This window comes from Desarmillaria tabescens (assembly GCF_030435595.1).
Source record: "Desarmillaria tabescens strain CCBAS 213 chromosome Unknown EV420scaffold_13, whole genome shotgun sequence".
NCBI classification, from domain to species: domain Eukaryota; kingdom Fungi; phylum Basidiomycota; class Agaricomycetes; order Agaricales; family Physalacriaceae; genus Desarmillaria; species Desarmillaria tabescens.
Genome location: NW_026848312.1, coordinates 95,286 through 113,940, shown reverse-complemented (window position 1 = coordinate 113,940; position 18,655 = coordinate 95,286). Strand labels below are relative to the sequence as shown.

Genomic DNA, 18,655 nt, shown 5'->3' with positions numbered 1-18,655 from the left:
AGAGGACAAGAATGTCGGAGTCTTGCCTTCTGTCATACACAAGGCACTCTGTATACATCAGTCAGCAAGTTTGCGCCGAGGATAGAGATAGCGAAACGCTTAACCCTGTTGAGAAGCATCTACTACTAGTTATCGACAGTCTTACGAGGATAGGGACAGATCCCACATCGTGAGCCCAATGTTGACGTTTCGAGAGATCTGTAAGTGCATTACCGTGTATACCTTTGACGGAATGTGAGCGAGACTTTTGTAGGTAATTAGGGTGGAGTCTGTCGGCTTGTAAGAAGCACATTACGTGCATCCATTGTATAGTTGTCAGGTCGCAAGAAGGGTATATTGGTAGGCAGACATCCTGCTTTTGCAGAGAGACGCCCAAAGACGGGCCTGGCGCCACATTCATGTTCCCATTCCGATAAACTCCGACCGGCACCCTGCCGAAGGGCCAAACAGCAGCAGACGTATGCGCTCGTTCCATCACCGTCTCTTACAACCACCCTTGGAATTCTCTACTCCTTCTTCTTCTTAATCAATAAGCCATTGTATTTCAGAATGTCCGACCTCTGTCCGGTATACGCTCCCTTTTTCAGTGCAATGGTGAGGCACCCGGTTCGTCTTTGGTTCGGAAGGCTGACCTGACTGAACTTCAGGGATGCACAAGCGCTATCGTGTTTACTTGTGCGTAGGCCTTCCTCGGAGTTCTCTGTGGTACCATTCGTACAGTAATGTTGACGGAAAACGTATTTCTGGGTGTTTATAGGTATAGGAGCAAGGTTCGTCGCATTTTGATGGCCAGCAAGACAACGTGAATACTCACATTCATTGCTCGCGTACAGTTATGGTACTGCAAAGTCTGGTGTCGGCATTTCTGCAATGTCAGTCCTACGCCCTGATTTGATGATGAAGTGTGTCGTTCCCGTTATTATGGCTGGTATCATTGCTGTAAGTCTCCTGATTTGTCGTTTTCAAAAAGAACGACTATTATTATGTACCAACCTGCTGATAACCTTTGTTACGTAGATCTACGGCTTGGTGGTTTCCGTCCTCATTGCCGGTGACTGTACGTCTGCCTTTTTGGGGATTGAATACAATGCTTATACGCGTTTGCAGTGAGCGTTACCATGCCTCTTGCACAAGGTTTCGTACAGTTGGGTGCTGGTCTCTCCGTCGGTCTCGCAGGTTTGGCCGCTGGTTTTGCTATCGGTATTGTTGGAGATGCTGGTGTAAGGGGAACCGCTCAGCAACCTAGATTGTTCGTCGGCATGGTGCGCTTATGTTTTTATCTCCTCTACCTGCCATTAAACGTTTTGCAGATTTTGATCCTCATTTTCGCTGAAGTTCTGGGTCTCTACGGTACGTGTTATTTTGCCGAACTTCGTAGCCTTCTCCTGACATGCCACAGGTCTCATCGTTGCACTTATCATGAACACCAGCGGTTCGGATATGAAAGGAGTGGTACGTAAATTCTCTGTTCATTACCACTGCGTGCTCAGTCATTGCTGCTAGTGTGCATAAACTGCCATTGGGACGAGCGGCACCAGAGCTTCCGTTTTCTACAATGGACACTTCAATCACCCTACTTAGGCCATGCCGGTTTTCGTATAATGATTCATATTTTTCCCACTGCTCTGATATGTCTGCAAATACCCAAAATACTTATTGATGCATTCACGGATCCACTACCGCGAGACAGCGCACTGCTGCGCCCGAGGCTTAAGTTAACGTTACAGGGTGATCATCTTTGCCTTGGCGCCTAGACAGCGGCCAAACTCCGCAATTTAGAGCTCTACGACCTCCGTCTCTTTGTATTGTGATAAACTTCCCGAGCGCAATAGGTTCCTAGCATGATGTTCAGCCGCCGAGGCTGTGTCAGGCATTGATGTTTTCTCTTGGGCTTGGCTACCGTGATGCCTGCGTTCCCGCGATACAATACAGATAAAACCTCCGAAAACCTCGAATGCAGAAGAGGAACCCGCGCTAATATTCATAAGGGTGAATACACGGGTGAATATCAATCGCTTTTCAATTGCGTACCCGTATTGATCGAAAAGATAGATCGCGGGTCAAGTTTCGGGTTCAAATCGCTGTGCTTCATCTCATCCGCAGCTATGGTGACCCGAAAGTGGGGCTTTATAAGATGACTGCGAGGCCTTTCTCAAAATCATCCCCCCTCACTATCCCCGACTCTTTTATGGCGACAGTTTAATCACAACAGTGTTCTCAACTTCCCCAGCGCTATGGTTGCTGGTAAATGGTTTTACCCCGCTACTACCAATGCGTCCTATCGGTTTTTAACAAGTGGGCGGCGCCCAGTCACACTTATCATAACATTGATTCTGGCAGGGGTCTTGTGGTTGACGCACACTCGGAACGTAGTCTCTGGAAGGAGCTACTATGACCTTGTAGTGAACGGTGTTCTTTCTCCTACGTCGACGTCGGTCGCCATTACCGACCATCCTCCAAACTATGATTGGCTCAGACAGTGGGAGCGCGAACTTCCCCAACATAACCTCAGCCTACCAGCACCTGAAGGAAAGACAGGTCGGTATGTGAAATTCTCGAGCCAGACACAGATGCTCGGATGGAACAACGTATTTGGTGTCGTGTACGTATTTTCATTTTAAATGCATCAGAGTCACTTCTTTTTACTGATTTCTCCCCCCTCCCCAGGCTCATGGACGCCCATCTTGCGCACGAATCCGGGCGAGCGTACGTTTTCCAAGATTACATATGGGAGCCAGCGCATTATCCGTGGACGAAGAAGGATGAATACGAGTGGCCGCCGAGAACACCCCTGAGTGCCCTACTTGCTGGCCCCGCAGCAGGCGGTCTTTGGGAACCAGACGACGGTACGCCTCGATCCGTTTCCTCCGAATGGTTCGATGTCGTCTGCCCTCGATCAGAACGTCGTTTCATCCCCACCTCAGAAGTCAAGCAACGTGTAGGATGGTCCGAGGGGGACGTAATATTCGACAAGTGGGTCAGCGTCCTGCGCGAAGCTCCCGAGTCGTGTATCGAAGTCACCACGTCCTCCGATGATTCGTTCCCCCAGGTGTTTGATCTATGGTTGTGGGGAAATACTCGCTTGCTCTCTATGTGGGAGCGGTTTTCGAGCTCGGCGGTTTCTCGACTTGTTGCGACGTCGCCTATTGTCAAGTCTGGTGTTGATAGGAATGAGTACCTGTTCCTGCCAAAGGGACCTCGGCCTCTCTATCCAGCTAGTCATAATCCGTATGAGCGTATGCTTGCGATGCACCTGCGCCGGGGAGATTACGAGGGAGCTTGCAAACATTTCTCGTTGTATAGCTCTACGTTCTACGGATGGAACCAGCTCGAGTTTCTACCTGATCGGTTTACGGTGCCCCCAGGGGAATACGGTCCCGAGAGAGATGCGGTGTATATGAGCCGGTGTTTGCCTACTTTCGAGGACGTTATCAAGAAAGTGCGGTTGGCAAGGGAGGAGTATCTGCAGGGGACGGGGCGGACGTTGGATGTGATGTATTTGTTGACTAATGAGAAGGGGCAGTGGTTGGAGGAGTTGAGGGAGGCGTTGCGGGTTGAGGGGTGGAGTACGGTACGGACAAGTAGGGATCTTACTTGGGATTCTGCGGAGCAGAAGGATTTGAGTATGGCGGTTGATATGGATATTGCTCGGCAGGCTGCTGTTTTCGTTGGGAATGGGGTATGTTTTTTCATTGTCCTTTTTGAAGTGGGCTGACAGGTGTTTGTAGTGGTCCTCTTTCAGTAGCAACATCGTGCATAGAAGGCTCGTTGATGGGAAGAAACCTATGAGTACCCGATTCTTTTGATACCATTTAGTATACGGCGTTTCTCGATTTCACCAATATTCGTGTAGCTTAGCAGGTGTCATATGTACCAGGTCTTGACTACAAAGATTGTACACCAGACTCGTTCATATTTATTTGATAGAAAACTGAAAAGTATGGGCGGGGACATAGCGTTCGGTACCTCACATTCTGCTGTGGTACCATAGCCGTTCGACAACCACTATTACGAACAGACACAGTGACAGACTGAGAGAATATGTTTCTCTATACGTAACGCAAGTACGAATGAAAAACACTGGGGGCGTCAGTTGGCAAAACGAGCAAAGTAGCTGACATCGTCAAAACTGAAAGCAAAAACCTCCAAGACGTTCTATCCCAGTATGCACGGAGTCGGCCGCGTCGAGTAGACGATAACTTTCTCACAGTAATGAACATTTCTCGACCCGACGGTGATAATATTAGACGCGAAGGCTTCTATGAGGACGGACGTGACCGCTGTAGCTTGGGAGGAGCTGCCAGAGAATGCCACACGTTAGAACAAATCCATACACTTAACATCGTACCACGATGTGCTGGCACTGCAAGCTCTTCAGCGCTACCACCCGATCTTCTTTCACTCGCTCTACTCAAGCTCTAACCCTTACCAGCATAGAATACTTTCTATTTCCTGCTTCTGCTGCCTCTATTCTACTACTGTTTCATCCTTTGAGTTTGACTACCCACACATATTGCGCAATAATTTGCTCCCCGCTGGCCTGTGCACCTGTCAAATACTGCTGAATTTTAAGCCAGAGGAGTTCACGAAAGAGTATATAATGGTCCTTTTTTCGCAGACTTACAACCACATTTTGAGCATCATGACAGATCAGTGTGCCCTCGATGCCAATGGAAACTTGAAATCCCCCTCGAAATTCAATTTTTATCACGATGCAGATGACGACGTGCCCATGGCAGGACCTGGAGCTGCTCCGAAGCCCCAAATATCAGGTATGTATTATTCAACGGCCGTATTGACGACCGGCACGGCCGTCTATATACCCGTACCATCATAAGCACCCAATTTTCATGGTGGGTGATTTAGTATATTAAGGGGGGAACATGTGCAGGCATTCGTTCAAAAGTTGTTATTCTCACCATAAGATTCGAATGAAAAGGATAACTAGTATACATGTGTAGATTTACCTATCTTCTGGAAATGGAATTTTATCAATAATGGCAGAAATGACGATATTTAACCCTCATCCAAAGCTTCTGCGGCAGCGTTTCCTAGGGTCCGTTCCCCGAGGGAGATGCCGCTGTTGGAGCAAACCAAATTATGCAAGGCACACTGACGGCAACCGGGTGGGACAAGACCATCATTAGTATGGTAGCAATTGCGACGTTTGGCGACACAGAATGTGCACTATAAAACACATGTGAACGAATGCTAGCGCGACACGAGTCTTAAAACATACGGTGGTAGCCATCACAACGGGTATACCGTCCAATTTCCGATATCGCAAAGGCTGTGTTCAAAAATCCTTGGGCCTGTAAGGTCGCCGTGGATGAAACCCAGGTCTTCAATAATAAGCCCTCCTTTCACAACAGGGGGACATGCCCTATTGGCGTCCTGCAGTTGCTCAACAGTCATTCCGCTGAGAACTTTCTGGATGTCAGACAGCCAGAGGCGAACACGACGCTGCCGTCGCCGTGAAAAGGAGGCAACTGGCCTTGCCACAGATGTGTTAATGCGTAAAACTAAGAGCTGCTCAGCTGATGATAATTATTCATGACGTAACACCGACCTTCTGCGGAAGACTTAGATTATCGTGATGTACAATCTGCGAACCACTGTAGCTATCGTTGTCACCATCATCTTGGGTTTCTTCTGGGGTAATAGGTGTTATTAATCTCCACTGCGACGAATGTCAGTCGTTGTTGAATAAAGTGGAGTTGTACTACTGGTCTCGCCTTCTTCATACTGCGGTTGTCGTCGTCCACATGAGGCTCATCGTTTCCCGAATCCCTTTTGAGTCGGGTTTCATCCATATTGTCTCGTTGGCTGTATATGCGAGATGAATTGCAGGCGGCGTCGGACGATGGTAAAGGGGGAGAGGGAGACTCGGTACAGGTCATGTCTTACATTAAGGCGGGAGCTACGAAAGTTTCCACGGCGTCACGGGATACTATACAGATCCCAGGGATGAATTCATATTATCAAGAGCAGTAAGTATTTGGGACAAAACTGCTGTCAGATGTCAGGGAGATTTTCCATGGTGCACGCAGCAGCGGCGGACGGGAAGAAACAAGAAATCAACTTAAAGTTAAACCGTCGTTTGCGTCGGCCCGAGTATACACGTGATATTCACCTGACTCTTTCACAGCCACCCGCCCAACCAAATTTGGACCCAATTTACTGTCTGCTCTTACCTTTCTTGCTTGCAACGACCAGTCTACTTGCGCATGTCTGTCTTCAGTTTTTCTGGCCATGATTCTGATGAGGTATCAACCACATTCTTTATATTGGCGACTAATATCCTTCAATTTCATCCAGGAAAAAAGCACTGAAATTCTATCTTTGATCACGTCGGCCAGTCACGATGGAGATTTCAAGCCAACTTTGAAGGAGATTTTCGATGAACTAGCCAAGGACGACTCTACAGCATCACTGCTAGTGTGTACCAATGAGAATGTCCCATTTATCTGGCTGACAATGATAAGGATCCGCTGAATACATTACCACCTCTTCTCGGTAGCGCACAAAAGGCCGCCGCGGATATTCTCAACCTCATGGGGAGATGCTGCAATGCGAAGGAGGTCGTTATTGGCGTACAAGAAGCCGTGGAACGATTAGAACATCACCTCGCTACCGATTTTGATGATGAGCACGACAAACCGAATGGACAGCTCTTGACGCTCGTTAGGATGTATGCTACAGGTGCGTTGTCCTCAATTTCAACGCGTTTTGTACCTTATATTCAAATATTAAGCTATTCCGCGTCTCAAGTTCAGGAAGAAACCTGCGAGCGAAACCTTGAAACCTATTATTATGGAGCTGGTGTCTGCATTCCGTCGTGCAGGACCGCATAGCTCTCGGGACGAAGGTCGTCAGATCATGGAAGCTAGTGCCGATCTCGTAATAAAGCTGGACTCATGGGCAAAAACGCAGCCGGATGCGCAAAAGGATGAGATAGCATCCTGCCGGGTTCGTGCACCCATAATCTGCCTTGTATTCAGCTTCTGACACCCACCCTAGACGCTGTATCAGAATCTTCTCGACAACGCAGTAACATCGTATCAGCAATGTATACAGGCATCGCTTGCGACGAGGATTTTCGCAAAACGGTTTCCACGATTGAGCTTGCGTTCCGTTCCCGATGCTGGATGGGAAGATGGACAGAAGGCGATCAATGCAGTTTTGGTCTGGCTTTTTTTCTGTGTTTTTACAGTCCTGCGTTAAACGTCAATGTAGGATTCGTACAATTTCATTGGCTTCTCAGTCGAGGCCATGACTTCGACACCTTCGTTATGTCACTTCATTCTCCTCGCTTACTCCCCGGAGGACTCTCTCAAAACCATCAGAACTTTATCTACGATGGTATCCATTGTCATCAATTGCATACATGCGAACCATACCCTAGAAGAATGTGTCTCGTATCTTCTAGATGTTCTCTGTCTTCACAACACCGAGATACCTGAAGATATATCAATACCACTATGCACTGTCTTACCAACGTTGGCTAGCGCGCACCCCAACTCATCCCTCCGTCACCAGACGTTTCGTGTCCTCTCATTAATACTCTCGCTGTCCGCCCCTCCACTCCGGCTTCAAGTCCTACAAGATCTCTGCTCGACAAGTGACTTCCCTCAGATGAGAGTTGCGGCAGTGGGCCTCGTGAAGGAAGCCGTTGTAGAGGCATTTGGGAACCGTGCACCTTCGTCGAATCTTTTTGCTTCTCCCCGATTCTTGCAGGTCCTTGGACCTATATTGTTCCGCCCCAGCCCGCTTGATTTCTTCTCGCCGGTCCCTTCATTGACTGTTTTGGAAGAATCTTCTGAACCTGTGCGACTCGTTGAGTGCCTCGCCTTACTTTACATCCTTATTCTGCAGGATAAGAAAAACCAGGTATGACATGTCTCCCTCTCGGCATAATGGTGTTAAAAATGCCCCCAATTTCAGACTGGGATTCGTGACCAGGATAATTTGAAAAATATCAAACGTCAACTTCTTGAGCCAATTAGAAAAACACTGTCCATCTTGTTGAATGACCCCGAGGTCGCGAAGAGTATGTATCCTTTTTATGCTTATGTCCTCGTCGTATTTCTCATCTGACGGCGCAGAACACGTACATGCTGTGCTTCCTCTTGTTGCTCTGAATGCTGGGATCGAGAGACTCGATGAAGCAATCAAGAAAGAAGGGCTACTGACTTTACACTAACGGAACCGTATTGACAAGTAAGCGAAGGACAGACTTGACGGCCTTTATGTAGCTGCTGGTGGGTACTTTTGTACTGGAGCTACGATCACGGCTGATGATACAGTAGTCACTGATAGATCAGCAGCATCAGTCTTTGCTGTGTATTATCTTAATGATACAGACTTGATTGTAGTATGTGAACTGTCACGTTTCTACCCAAACCCCGTCTTATCATGATGTTTCTGCCTTTCAGACCGCGACAGGAAGATCTCAGCGAAGAACACATTAGATGGGCACGGGATGCGTCTCCACCACTATTGATCGTTGGTACTGTAACAATATATATATCCCAGTTTCGCGGGTTTTAATCCGTACCCCTTCCTTTCTTTCCTGCCCTTCAACTGGTGCTGCAGCGCGGTGCCAGTGCACGACACCGAATACTTGTCGCTGAGCGATTATAATGAGCACTGGTTGCGCTACTGTTTCGGGAGTCACGACTTCTGCCCGGCCCAGAGTCGAAACTGCCCTTCGTCATCGCAAGCCTGCTGCAGCCGGGCAGTCTTTGGCAAACCCAGCATTGTATATCGCGACGGCTCTGTGGGCGTATCTGCCTATGGTGTCAGCAGAGGAAGTCTGCCACACAACTGAGTGTGTTTGTCTGTCGTTTCGCGATGAACTTGTTTCTCATGACTACATTCAGTTCCGGTGACAGTGTCTGCAGACAGCAAATATCGACAGCTGTCAAGGTGGCTATTGGTATTGTCGTCGGTGAGTATGGGTGCTGCCATCAGAATGTCTACAGATTTTAATTTGATACCCCCCTGTCCAGCTGCCGTAGTTCTTCTCGCTCTAGGCGTATTCTACTTCATTCGCCGCTCCCGCAGCAAGAGACAAGAAGAGGAATCCGCCGGCTTTGACGTCGAAGCCCAGCCAGATTGAAGGTCCTCGAGCGACTGCGGCGGTGTCCCTGCCAACGACCTACGCCGCTAAATATGATCCGTCATCAGCGCCAGTTCGTATGCTGCGTTCAAATTTGCCGAGTGTGTCAGGGAAGAGTAAGAAGATATTTGCAAACTTGAGGCAGGGTCCCAGTACGGCACCGACGGGTCAAGTCTCCGGGAGTGGTTCGTACCCTTTTGGGGGGTTCTCGTCGAAGGTGGGAACAAGTTTCTTCCTTTTTTCAGGGCGAGCTGAGCTTATTTCTATGCATAGAATCCTCCGCCCCGCTCATTGCCCACTACTGGTGCAAAGTTCTAGACACGGGACTTGATGCTTTCTACCTCGTATATTACTTTACCCTACAGCTCTTATTCCGGACTTCCACTCCAAATATATCATGCGTGCACCTTCTCAGATTGAACGGTCTATGTCGTCTGAGTGATGCTGCAAGAGAGCTTTCACCATTCTCTCGACTTGTCAGTAGATCAACATCTGTATCTCTCATTGGGTTGCGGAAATACATTATGTGCCATATACGGATATGAGTGGAAGGTGGCCGGTAATGCCACTACAAAAAACTACGTATGAAGTGTACAGATAAAACATAAGCGAAAATGTATCATCAACATACTTATGCGAGTAATGAGGTATTATTACTTAACCATGAGCAAATCATATCTTTTCAATGTGTTCTTGAAGCTCAACTTCCACCATACGAGTTGGAACTACCTCGCCATCCACCTCTTCCTCTTCCCCTTCCCCTTCCCCATCCTCTGCCTCTGCTTTCAAAACGATAATCCTGGGGAGGTAAAGGCTTGATGCCATTGCGAGAATGTGCATATCTCGGACTGGGACTACGACTCCTCCTACGATTCCTCTCCCGACTCTGACTCCTGCTCCTGCTCCTACTCCTCCCCCTCTGACTCTGATAGTCATACCCCCGATCCCTCCCACGGCCGCTATGACTCGTCCGTCTATCCCTGTCATCCGGCTCGCGCTTCACATGAGATGTTGGCGAGTCGCTGTTATGGTTCGAGGAATAACCCGAGTACCTTCTCTCAATCGGTGCATCGAAAGTGCTAGAAGTCACACTTGAAGGCGGCGGAGGGAACCCAGAAGAACTACCGGCACTAGTAGGCGGAGGACCAGGGTATCTCCCCATGTCCCAAGGTACAGGCGCACTGAATCCATTGGCATTCGACTGGAAGGACATAGGTATCGGGATGGGTATTGGTATTCCGCCACCATTCATACTCGGGATCGGGATTCCATTTACGGGATTCGGATTCGGCGTGGGATTGGGCGGAGGTTGGGGATTGTTCAATCTAGGATCTCTAGTTCTCGCAGAAGCCTCAAGCCTAGCCTTTGCGGCCCTCATGGGTGCGAGCAGATCTAGACCGATGGGGTTGGCCTGTGTTCCCATCCCTGAGAAGGTCGAAGACGACCAGAGCGATGGACCATCGTCTCGTGGTTCCTCCTTCACACGGATTACAGGGGAAGGTACACTTGTTGGTGGTGGTGCTGCCTGGATGTTTACGGGAGCTGGAGCTGGAGCAGAAGGCAGAGTTGGTGTAGGTACAGGAGTGGACAGACTGGTATTTGATAGAGAGGAGGATAATTCCTCAACCTCGGCAGCTTTTTGGATCTTATTTATCTTGGGCAGAGGAGCCATGGGTGTTTTGGGTGTCGATCGGCTCAACGATGGAGGCAATATTGGCGATCCATTGAGGGTGGTAGCGCTGTTGAGCGTTTTGATTCGTGGCGTGGCAGTCTGTGGAAGACTCGACGACACATCTGTGGATATCGTGGAAACTTTGGGTTTGGTTGCAGTCCTAGCTTTGGGTAATGTAGGCACTGGTGTTCCTCCCTTCGGAATGGGTGATGCATGGTCTGCTGTTGACAGTGCCGATGCGACAGCAGCTTTGGAATTCGTTGTAGTGCGAGTGGTAGAAGATGCAACCCGACCTGAAGTGGACTTGGCTGCATTTGTCTTCGTAGAAGCCGATTTCGTTTTTCCCTTGGTCGAGTAATTCTTGCTCCCAGTCCATTCTTCAGAATCCGAATCATCGACGACCCGCCTACGCTTCCTTGCTTTAGTTGGTTCAGCCTTCTGCTTCCCTTTCGGCGTGGTAGTTTTTCTCGGCAAGTCCTCCATGACCACATCTTCTTGAACTTTTACCCTGGGCACTGACTTCGCGACCTCGGAGGCTGGTCGATCCCCTTTCCCATCACTCTTAAAAGTCATCTTCTTCATCCTCTGCACGAACGCTAGCATATTCTTGTACACCTTGGTATTGAAACGGATCTCCTGGAAGTCGCTCCTAACGCTTTTTCGCATCTGGTCTACAGCATCAGAGAGCTGCCGCATGGAAAGCTGGTCGCGATAGAGAAATATCATATAGGCGATCATGACGAACTCAACAGGGGAGACCTTGGGCGTCTTGAACGGTTTAGACAGAACTGGATCCTGCGCCAGTTCACAGAGCACGTCGATGGTGTTATCGACATTCCGCTGTAGCTTAGGCGTGACATTGCGCTTATCCGAAAGCCAAGCTTCGATTTTCGTTGTAGATGGCTCAGTCTTGCTTTCCCCGAAATCGATCAGGTAGACAATTTGAGCTAGACACATAAAATCGCGTCCTCTGCTATTTCCCCAAGGAAGATATCCTTCTAAACCTGATGGAGAAGACAACCTTTCCTTAACTTCACGGATGAGCATCGGGTAGCTGCCGTTGATGGCCTGCAGTCGTTCGGCAGGAGTGAGAGCAACGCCGAGCTGCACGCGCCGAAAGATCTCCCGTTCTTGATCATGTGTAAGGTCGTCGTATTCCACGCAAGTGATCTGTTTGTTACTGAATCGAGATTTGAGTTGGGGAGGGAGAAGGGTGCGAGATGAAGTCTTTCCGGCGCAGGCAGTGTACCAAAATTTGCCGCCGTTAACCGAGTCTTTGTCTGTTAAGAATGTTAGATGAGAAGAAGCGGAGTTGGAACGCAAAACACACGCATGATCTGTAAAACAACACGAGGTCAGGTAACGAGTCAAAGGACAAAATGAAAGCCACACACATGTCCGTCCATAAATCTCTGTATTGACGACAGTCTCTGCTTCCCATCGATGCATGTTCGTTTTTCTTCTCCCTCAGAGCTAATCGATACCGCTGGAAGCCAGTTAGACAGATAAAACCTACCAGTTGGTAGACTCACCGAAAATTAAAGGCGGTATATAGTAATTATGAATAAGTGAGTCGATAAGTTGTGTTTGCTTGGCGTCAGGCCAAACGACATCTTGGGAGAGATGAGAAAATAAAAGGCCATGTATGAAAGATAAACGAACCCCTTTGATACTCGGGATCCAAGTCCAGGGTGTTATCGTAAAGCTTCCCTGTATTTTTCAAAGTTACTAGGGAGACACATAGCCCACAAGTGAACAGTTTAACTGACTATACAATGATTCCACAGAGTACGACACGGTCCTTGGAGCACGCAGTGCGGGGTTGATCACTGCTTTTTTGCGCAAACCTCGAGTAGAGCTCGCCGCAAGAGGTGTATCATCGTCATCGCCAGATGAGAGCTCAGTAAGGTCAGAATCGTCGGAGAACGACATTATTGTGGTGGCAAAAGGTGAAGAGAGGTAGGACAAGTATAATCAGAGCAAGTCCCTAATCAGGTTTTCAGATTATTATATAACTTGAAAAATATTAAATTTGCCTTTTTGGGATTCCGCATGCCCTCTCGGCCACCGTGGCCAGGTAACAAAATTCCCTTTGTTCATGAACATACTCGGGAGACTGATAATGAGCAGGATGATGAAGGAAAGAGGCACCTTCCTCGGATTGTCATTTAAATGATGCGTTAATAGACGCCAATCGTTTGATAGGCGCTCAGGCTCAGGTCGGATCACAGTTGAATGCTCATCAGACAGATAGCTGTGTTCTTGAGAGATAATACCACCCGTTGACTTGCTTTCCCGGTAGTCTCTCTCACGTCATTCCGTTCTTTTCATGGAAAACCAGCAGCAAGTGTCATGAATCATTCCGTGTTTTCCAAATTCGGGGCTTGATACCTTGCCGTCATTCTTCATTTAGCCTTGTGTCGATAGTTCAAATCGAGTTGGGTGGCTACAAGATGTTATCATAGCGGGGCTGGCAACGAACAAATTGTCACAGTCAAAAGAGGATTAAGTATTGATTTTGAGGCTGGAAAATCCTAGTATTCTGCCGGATACTTAATTTCCGGTGTTTGCGATTCCTATGATCTTAAGGAGTAAGGATGAGAGCTCACACTTACAATGTTACATGTTAACGTTCAATGTCGAGGTCAAAGCGAGGCAAAAACGAGGATGTCGGAACTCGCACCGTCGGTCCGACTCTGTTCCGGTGCATTGGTCCCGGACCCGGATATAAGTAATTCACAAGTATCCTTTGACCATCATGTCTCCAATGAAGCTTGCCGTTCTTCTGTGCGATACACCTTTACCTGAAGTAGTTGCAACATATGGAGACTACGCTTCAATATTCCATCGCCTTCTCTCGTCCTCCTCGTATGCCCCTCCATTCACACTTGATCCCTATGACGTCGTTTCTGCCAATTCCTATCCTGAAGATCCAACTTCCTACGACGCAATTCTGTTGACCGGATCTAAACATTCTGCCCACGGCGACGATGCATGGATACACAAACTAGTGGATTTTGTCCGAACCACTGCTTCCTCGCATCCTCAAGTGAAGCTTATCGGGATCTGCTTTGGACATCAAATTATCGCACGCGCGTTGGGAGGGGATCAAGCATGCGTGGTCAACAAAGCTGGTTGGGAGGTCGGCCCGACCAAGATTGCGTTGACGCCGCTGGGGGAGAGAATTTTTGGAAAGCCGGGTGAAATTGGTGATACAGCAGATGCATCGGGACCATGTACCGTCACTCCCACCTGGATTCCATCTGCTCGCGTCGACGCCTATTGCCCCTGTGCAAGGAATGGTCAAATTTAAGGACGGGAAGGAGGACGATGTGCATATCTTCGCGGTCCAGGGTCACCCGGAATTTACTGAGCCAATAGTGTCTATTGTGGTCAAGACAAGAGGCGCAAACGGGATCTTGAGCAAAGAGATCGTGGAAGATGCGACTAAACGGAAGGATATACCAACGGATGGTGCCCTTGTCGCCGATTCCATTTGGAGGATCTTGCAACCGAGCACCTAAAATATCTGGGTGAGCATTCTTGACTCTGACTAGTTCATCTTAATCCGATTTCTTACATGTGATATGACAGGATCCGGACTAGCTTATACCTTTGTACCTGTCAATGATAGACCAGCCATGGAGACCAGTGCTATAAAGTGTCCGGAATCATTCTTCAGTCGCTCTTACGACGGGTCCCTCATCTAATATATTCGTGCGCTAAAATCAAATGAATGTGCTGGATTGGTTAAATAACGAATGTGCATGGCCGTCATACCACCCTGAAATCCCGAAACGCTCCCACACGTAAATCCACTAGAACTGATATAGTATAATGGCCAACCCAATCCAAATGAATGCTGAACTCGACGAGGCCATCAGGGTCGAAGATCCATTGGATTTGGATGTTGCAGACTTAGTTGTGCTGGCTACAGCCAGTTCGGCAGCGGTTTGCGTAGCAGCAGCCGCCGATGAAGCGTTATCACAAGACGTTTGATATACTATTATACGGGAGTGAGTTGTCATGTATTCTTCAGACATGAGTAAGACGCACGTTTATTTAATTTCTCTCCTCCCTGCTGGTCGGCGGAAATGTAACAGTCTATGCAAGCAGAGACCCTACCCTGATACGATACGGAGCAGAAGCACTCGAGTTGGTTCTGGCCACACATCTGGCACGAAGAGTCAAACAGAGGACTTCGGCAGGAAAGACAACGCGTACACTGATGGTCCCAAGAATGGAGCATTGCCATGCACATTTGTCCGGGATAATTGTCGTGTTTATGGAGCCGGGCGTGATGCGTGACAGGAGCGAACCCGTAGGGACATCCAAATTGGCTTGCGCGAGTACTGACGAGCATCGTTGGTTAAATAGGGGAGGAGATGTGGTTCATGGGCTTACCTCTGGCAGTCAAAAGGCTCAAGAGGGCCAGGAGGAGAAAAGAGTGTGGGGGGACCGAGATCATGAGAGGAGAGAAAGAAAGATAGGGTTACTGAATATAATGGCTAGCGGCTTGACCATAAGTCGAGATCAAATGACAGATAAATAAGAGTGTGGATACAAGTTTCATCTACAGGGGTCAGTCATTTCTCAGGCACGACGGAAGGGATGCATATGTAACTTGAAGTAGGTGCATGGAGGAGTGACTCTTGGTCGAACCAGCTATGAGTTCGAAGTTTCCATCCGAGTCGTAGTCAGTAATATTGTGATGATAGCGGTCAAATGAAAAGGACCAGACGGCCGTGCCCCATGCCAATAGTCCCAGCAATGGTGATCAGAGGCATGGCGATCGGCGCTAGTAGATTAAAACACAGAAGAACACAAAGTGTCATCAATGCTCCAGGTAGTACGTTCTGCCGATGTTTAGATGGTCGTGGTGATCAAAAGAGTGGGTAAAGCTTACTGCTAGTCTCTTCTATCTGCAAGGTACCCATATTGTTCAGGGTAGGAAGATGTTTATGAACGTATTTCACTGCATCGATCATGCATTTATCACCAGAACGTGTTCGTCCTGTGCATACTCGACTTGTGCAGTCATCAGCATGTTTATTGGCGGCGTGAAGCTTCACGTTGATATTGCACAGTGAAGGCATTCTCTGACTAACATACGCATCCAATGACGACCAGTTAAGACGCTCTATCCCGGCGGCACTCCTGCCGGGCCAGAAGGCAGCCTCTATTGTCAGGCCCTGCAAGATGGTGCTGAACGGAATGGTCATGGGCCAGTCGGGATACTTGGCATTGACGACCAAATAGACTGTTCGAAGCTTGGTGTTACCGCTAATATCTAGGGCTTGAGCATGGGGTCCGAGTCCCGGTAACACTGGCAGGAATAAGTGTGTACTAGGTACTAAACCATGATAAACAGTAAGGGAGGTGTACGCATAGTGAGTAATGAAGAGTCTCACAAGAACCCTGGGTACGTAAAATCAACTCCTCAAGGCAGTCCTGGGTCGCATTGAGCAATTTTTGGATGATTCGACAATCGGTTCGGGAGCGGGAGTGAATCGACAACTTTCGAAGACGAGATATGTTGAAAAGAGGCTGCATCATGAATAATTCGTCGACTATAAAGGAAACTTCATCAGCAAATGACAATGCTTCTAATGCTGGGGAAGTATTGATTGGTTTGACCAAAAGTTCTTCGCTAAGCGGGAAGGAGTGTCTTCTAGACTCATTAAACCAGGTCAACGTAAGATGCTTCAAAGACGGGCATCCTTCAAATAGAGACAATAGCCATCCTTGGTCTACCTGCTCTAGACCGTCAAGATGAATGATTGTTATATGTGGAGAACGAAAAGCGTCACGAATGGAGGATTTAAGGGATCGCGGCAAGTTATTGATTCCAAGACGGACCGATCTGTTCATGAGAACGATGCGACGTGGACACGGAAGTAAGGGGAATATGAGGGGAAGAAATTTCTTGTTAAAGAGCCTTTTGGTAGTCTGGTCGTAACTGTCGTTCCCCAGCAAACCGTCATGGACAACGAATGATTTGACCAGCGGAGGAATATGCGGGGAGTGGCAAATTAACTGATAGAAGTTGGCGCAAGTATACCACGCTCCTGTATACGGCTTGCGCATATGGGGAGACCATGTATAATGTACCAGTACGACTTGGTGATACAGGTGGCCTTGAGTAGCGGCATGGAATGAATGCGACACAAGAACACATTGGCGTAATGCGGGTATGTCATCGTGAAGATGATCAAGTATAGAATCAATGAGCTCTTGAGGTAGTAGTGCTGGTGCCATTGCACTTGTCACACCGTGCGCAGAAGGCTTCTGTGCGGAGTGCTGAGATTGTAACAGAGGATTTGAACGAATAAGCGTAGAGCTGCACTACAGCAATTGGACGACGCTAAAATGGAGGTGCTGAACGTCGTAGTGCAGTAGTTGGAACTGTTGGGTTGAACAGATGTCTGAGTCATTCCGATTGACCGGTTAGTCCCGGTAGCTCACTCATTTAGGCATCACCTCCAGAATTTGAATTTCCTTGACCTTTCTTCATTTTCTTCCCCTTGTGTCACAGAGCTTAGCTTCCTTGGCGTTTCTCCGTGCATTCCAACTGTCGCTATTTTTTTAATCATACATATCAAAAAACATAATCCTTCGCAGGATCTGTCATACTGTTATTGTTGGAAGCTCGTGTCGAGTTTCCTTTCCAATTTCAATGGGCGGCGTCGCGGCGATGAGACTGGACCGGCTCTTCGCGCGCGTATCACGGAATGGTGATCTTGAAACAAAATGTCTATCAAGTATACTTCTCTCTCATGCAGTACCCATTGCTTCCATTGTCTTTCTCCGAGTTGAATTGCCGAAATCCCGGTAACTTCAGGCTGCCCGAAGTACCGCCCTTGAAGCTGCAATATAAAAGCTAAATCAGGACTGGATTGTCTCTACCGGTTCTTTGAATACGTGCTCGTATTTATGGAAATACCCGGGTACCGCTTGTTTGTTGCACCGCATTTCGAGCGGGAGGGAGATCTGAATTACTGAGAGTTAGAGCTGTCTGTAAACGGCCTTCTCCGTTATTTGACAAAGGCATGCTATAATAGGTCCCTGAGGGCTGATCTTCCTCCGTGATGTAAGTTAATGCTGTGATGAGCGCTTGCAATTGCGCCTACTCACCTTTTTCGGTATCGAAGTGGATATCCAATGAAACGGTTCCCTCTGAATAATCACAATTCAATTCGTACGAATCGCATGCTGTTCTTTTTTTCTGTGGCTGCGTGAACAGGGATAGAATTGTATTCAGGCCGTATCAATGGCCGAAGAAGCCTGCTTGATTTCTTGCAGATGCTCTGAGTTCGAGTCATGAATGATGATGACGAGAGTATTGAGCGGATTTTGTGTGGCCATCATGTCTTCATGTTAGCCCGGAAGGATTCGAATGATATTCGGTTCGCCCTAAATAAATCTGAGTTCTCTGAAATGATGTAGAATGGATGCTACTTTAGGCATGGCCACAGAAAAAGTGAACCGTATTGACTACAAAGTCTTAAGTTTTGGCAGTCCCTAGACATTGAATTTGAGCTTGATATCTTCCCGCCTTCCAGATCTAACAGAGGGAGTTTTAGCAGATTAAAATCTTCCAGCTCGGCAGATCTGGTGGCTCTCTGCTCTTTCTATCACTTGTATAGAACTTCTAGATGTCGACCTGCTCTCTGCGGCTGTGAACGTTAACATTGCGCTCCCTTTTTTTATGTAAAGTCCTGTCATGTTTTGGGCCTCGCATCATATTCCGCGGCATCCGCGTGCCCATGTTCACCCCATCAGATATTTGTGCTAAGGTTCGCTGCGGTAAGCTTCCCCATCTCGCAGATGTCTCTTGTTGTTGATGTATTAGATTCCTTTTC

At 48.0% G+C, this 18,655-nt stretch overlaps 8 protein-coding genes across 8 annotated transcripts; 5 read left to right on the top strand and 3 right to left on the bottom strand.

Moving 5' to 3' along the window:
- The first annotated feature begins 473 nt into the window (after nucleotides 1-473).
- Nucleotides 474-1,678, top strand: EV420DRAFT_1534263 (V-type ATPase). The gene is made up of 9 exons (XM_060472791.1): nucleotides 474-594; nucleotides 648-675; nucleotides 758-770; nucleotides 834-939; nucleotides 1,018-1,057; nucleotides 1,108-1,262; nucleotides 1,311-1,350; nucleotides 1,400-1,452; nucleotides 1,504-1,678. The coding sequence occupies exons 1-9, from the start codon at nucleotides 550-552 to the stop codon at nucleotides 1,510-1,512; spliced, it is 489 nt and encodes a 162-aa protein (XP_060332106.1). The 5' UTR covers nucleotides 474-549; the 3' UTR covers nucleotides 1,513-1,678.
- Nucleotides 1,679-2,234: 556 nt separating this feature from the next.
- On the top strand, nucleotides 2,235-3,806 carry EV420DRAFT_1268091 (uncharacterized protein; the record flags this gene model as incomplete). The annotated part of the gene is made up of 3 exons (XM_060467425.1): nucleotides 2,235-2,602; nucleotides 2,668-3,679; nucleotides 3,729-3,806. The coding sequence occupies 3 exons, from the start codon at nucleotides 2,235-2,237 to the stop codon at nucleotides 3,804-3,806; spliced, it is 1,458 nt and encodes a 485-aa protein (XP_060332105.1).
- Nucleotides 3,807-6,175: 2,369 nt separating this feature from the next.
- Nucleotides 6,176-8,563, top strand: EV420DRAFT_1534255 (uncharacterized protein). Its single transcript, XM_060472790.1, has 9 exons — nucleotides 6,176-6,266; nucleotides 6,319-6,438; nucleotides 6,486-6,702; nucleotides 6,755-6,969; nucleotides 7,021-7,185; nucleotides 7,237-7,890; nucleotides 7,945-8,050; nucleotides 8,106-8,261; nucleotides 8,310-8,563. Exons 1-8 carry the CDS (start codon nucleotides 6,228-6,230, stop codon nucleotides 8,201-8,203), a joined length of 1,614 nt encoding a protein of 537 aa, XP_060332104.1. The 5' UTR covers nucleotides 6,176-6,227; the 3' UTR covers nucleotides 8,204-8,261; nucleotides 8,310-8,563.
- Nucleotides 8,393-9,145, top strand: EV420DRAFT_244396 (uncharacterized protein). Its single transcript, XM_060481372.1, has 3 exons — nucleotides 8,393-8,830; nucleotides 8,883-8,950; nucleotides 9,012-9,145. Exons 1-3 carry the CDS (start codon nucleotides 8,643-8,645, stop codon nucleotides 9,119-9,121), a joined length of 366 nt encoding a protein of 121 aa, XP_060332103.1. The 5' UTR covers nucleotides 8,393-8,642; the 3' UTR covers nucleotides 9,122-9,145.
- Nucleotides 9,146-9,616: 471 nt separating this feature from the next.
- Nucleotides 9,617-12,940, bottom strand: EV420DRAFT_1534249 (uncharacterized protein). The gene is made up of 7 exons (XM_060472789.1): nucleotides 12,830-12,940; nucleotides 12,563-12,780; nucleotides 12,456-12,503; nucleotides 12,326-12,406; nucleotides 12,188-12,279; nucleotides 12,124-12,130; nucleotides 9,617-12,073 (listed from the first exon to the last, which is right to left on the bottom strand). The coding sequence occupies exons 2-7, from the start codon at nucleotides 12,723-12,725 to the stop codon at nucleotides 9,822-9,824; spliced, it is 2,643 nt and encodes an 880-aa protein (XP_060332102.1). The 5' UTR covers nucleotides 12,726-12,780; nucleotides 12,830-12,940; the 3' UTR covers nucleotides 9,617-9,821.
- A 611-nt stretch (nucleotides 12,941-13,551) lies between these two features.
- On the top strand, nucleotides 13,552-14,317 carry EV420DRAFT_1641324 (class I glutamine amidotransferase-like protein; the record flags this gene model as incomplete). Its single annotated transcript, XM_060477219.1, has 2 exons — nucleotides 13,552-13,935; nucleotides 14,012-14,317. 2 exons carry the CDS (start codon nucleotides 13,552-13,554, stop codon nucleotides 14,315-14,317), a joined length of 690 nt encoding a protein of 229 aa, XP_060332101.1.
- On the bottom strand, nucleotides 14,279-15,458 carry EV420DRAFT_244281 (uncharacterized protein). Its single transcript, XM_060481371.1, has 6 exons — nucleotides 15,358-15,458; nucleotides 15,198-15,301; nucleotides 15,018-15,145; nucleotides 14,850-14,967; nucleotides 14,374-14,796; nucleotides 14,279-14,322 (listed from the first exon to the last, which is right to left on the bottom strand). Exons 2-5 carry the CDS (start codon nucleotides 15,259-15,261, stop codon nucleotides 14,612-14,614), a joined length of 495 nt encoding a protein of 164 aa, XP_060332100.1. The 5' UTR covers nucleotides 15,262-15,301; nucleotides 15,358-15,458; the 3' UTR covers nucleotides 14,279-14,322; nucleotides 14,374-14,611.
- A 141-nt stretch (nucleotides 15,459-15,599) lies between these two features.
- On the bottom strand, nucleotides 15,600-17,051 carry EV420DRAFT_1641322 (uncharacterized protein; the record flags this gene model as incomplete). Its single annotated transcript, XM_060477218.1, has 3 exons — nucleotides 15,600-15,649; nucleotides 15,700-16,146; nucleotides 16,205-17,051. 3 exons carry the CDS (start codon nucleotides 17,049-17,051, stop codon nucleotides 15,600-15,602), a joined length of 1,344 nt encoding a protein of 447 aa, XP_060332099.1.
- Between the last annotated feature and the right edge of the window lie 1,604 nt (nucleotides 17,052-18,655).

What these genes read in the sequence shown, in the direction of transcription:
- EV420DRAFT_1534263 (XM_060472791.1), top strand. Translation starts at nt 550, where the DNA reads ATGTCCGACCTCTGTCCGGTATACGCTCCCTTTTTCAGTGCAATG. An exon ending in TTATGGCTGGTATCATTGCT is followed by an intron (nt 940 to 1,017) that starts GTAAGTCTCCTG and finishes TTTGTTACGTAG; the next exon opens with ATCTACGGCTTGGTGGTTTC. An exon ending in CTAGATTGTTCGTCGGCATG is followed by an intron (nt 1,263 to 1,310) that starts GTGCGCTTATGT and finishes AACGTTTTGCAG; the next exon opens with ATTTTGATCCTCATTTTCGC.
- EV420DRAFT_1534255 (XM_060472790.1), top strand. Translation starts at nt 6,228, where the DNA reads ATGTCTGTCTTCAGTTTTTCTGGCCATGATTCTGATGAG. An exon ending in TGCAGGATAAGAAAAACCAG is followed by an intron (nt 7,891 to 7,944) that starts GTATGACATGTC and finishes CCCCAATTTCAG; the next exon opens with ACTGGGATTCGTGACCAGGA. An exon ending in TGACCCCGAGGTCGCGAAGA is followed by an intron (nt 8,051 to 8,105) that starts GTATGTATCCTT and finishes CTGACGGCGCAG; the next exon opens with AACACGTACATGCTGTGCTT.
- EV420DRAFT_244396 (XM_060481372.1), top strand. Translation starts at nt 8,643, where the DNA reads ATGAGCACTGGTTGCGCTACTGTTTCGGGAGTCACGACTTCTGCCCGG. An exon ending in GAAGTCTGCCACACAACTGA is followed by an intron (nt 8,831 to 8,882) that starts GTGTGTTTGTCT and finishes GACTACATTCAG; the next exon opens with TTCCGGTGACAGTGTCTGCA. An exon ending in GGCTATTGGTATTGTCGTCG is followed by an intron (nt 8,951 to 9,011) that starts GTGAGTATGGGT and finishes CCCCCTGTCCAG; the next exon opens with CTGCCGTAGTTCTTCTCGCT.
- EV420DRAFT_1534249 (XM_060472789.1), bottom strand. Translation starts at nt 12,725, where the DNA reads ATGTCGTTCTCCGACGATTCTGACCTTACTGAGCTCTCATCTGGCGAT. An exon ending in GGATCCCGAGTATCAAAGGG is followed by an intron (nt 12,407 to 12,455) that starts GTTCGTTTATCT and finishes ATCTCTCCCAAG; the next exon opens with ATGTCGTTTGGCCTGACGCC. An exon ending in TATACCGCCTTTAATTTTCG is followed by an intron (nt 12,280 to 12,325) that starts GTGAGTCTACCA and finishes ACTGGCTTCCAG; the next exon opens with CGGTATCGATTAGCTCTGAG.
- EV420DRAFT_244281 (XM_060481371.1), bottom strand. Translation starts at nt 15,261, where the DNA reads ATGATCTCGGTCCCCCCACACTCTTTTCTCCTCCTGGCCCTCTTGAGC. An exon ending in GAGCCTTTTGACTGCCAGAG is followed by an intron (nt 15,146 to 15,197) that starts GTAAGCCCATGA and finishes GATGCTCGTCAG; the next exon opens with TACTCGCGCAAGCCAATTTG. An exon ending in CCATTCTTGGGACCATCAGT is followed by an intron (nt 14,968 to 15,017) that starts GTACGCGTTGTC and finishes TCTTCGTGCCAG; the next exon opens with ATGTGTGGCCAGAACCAACT.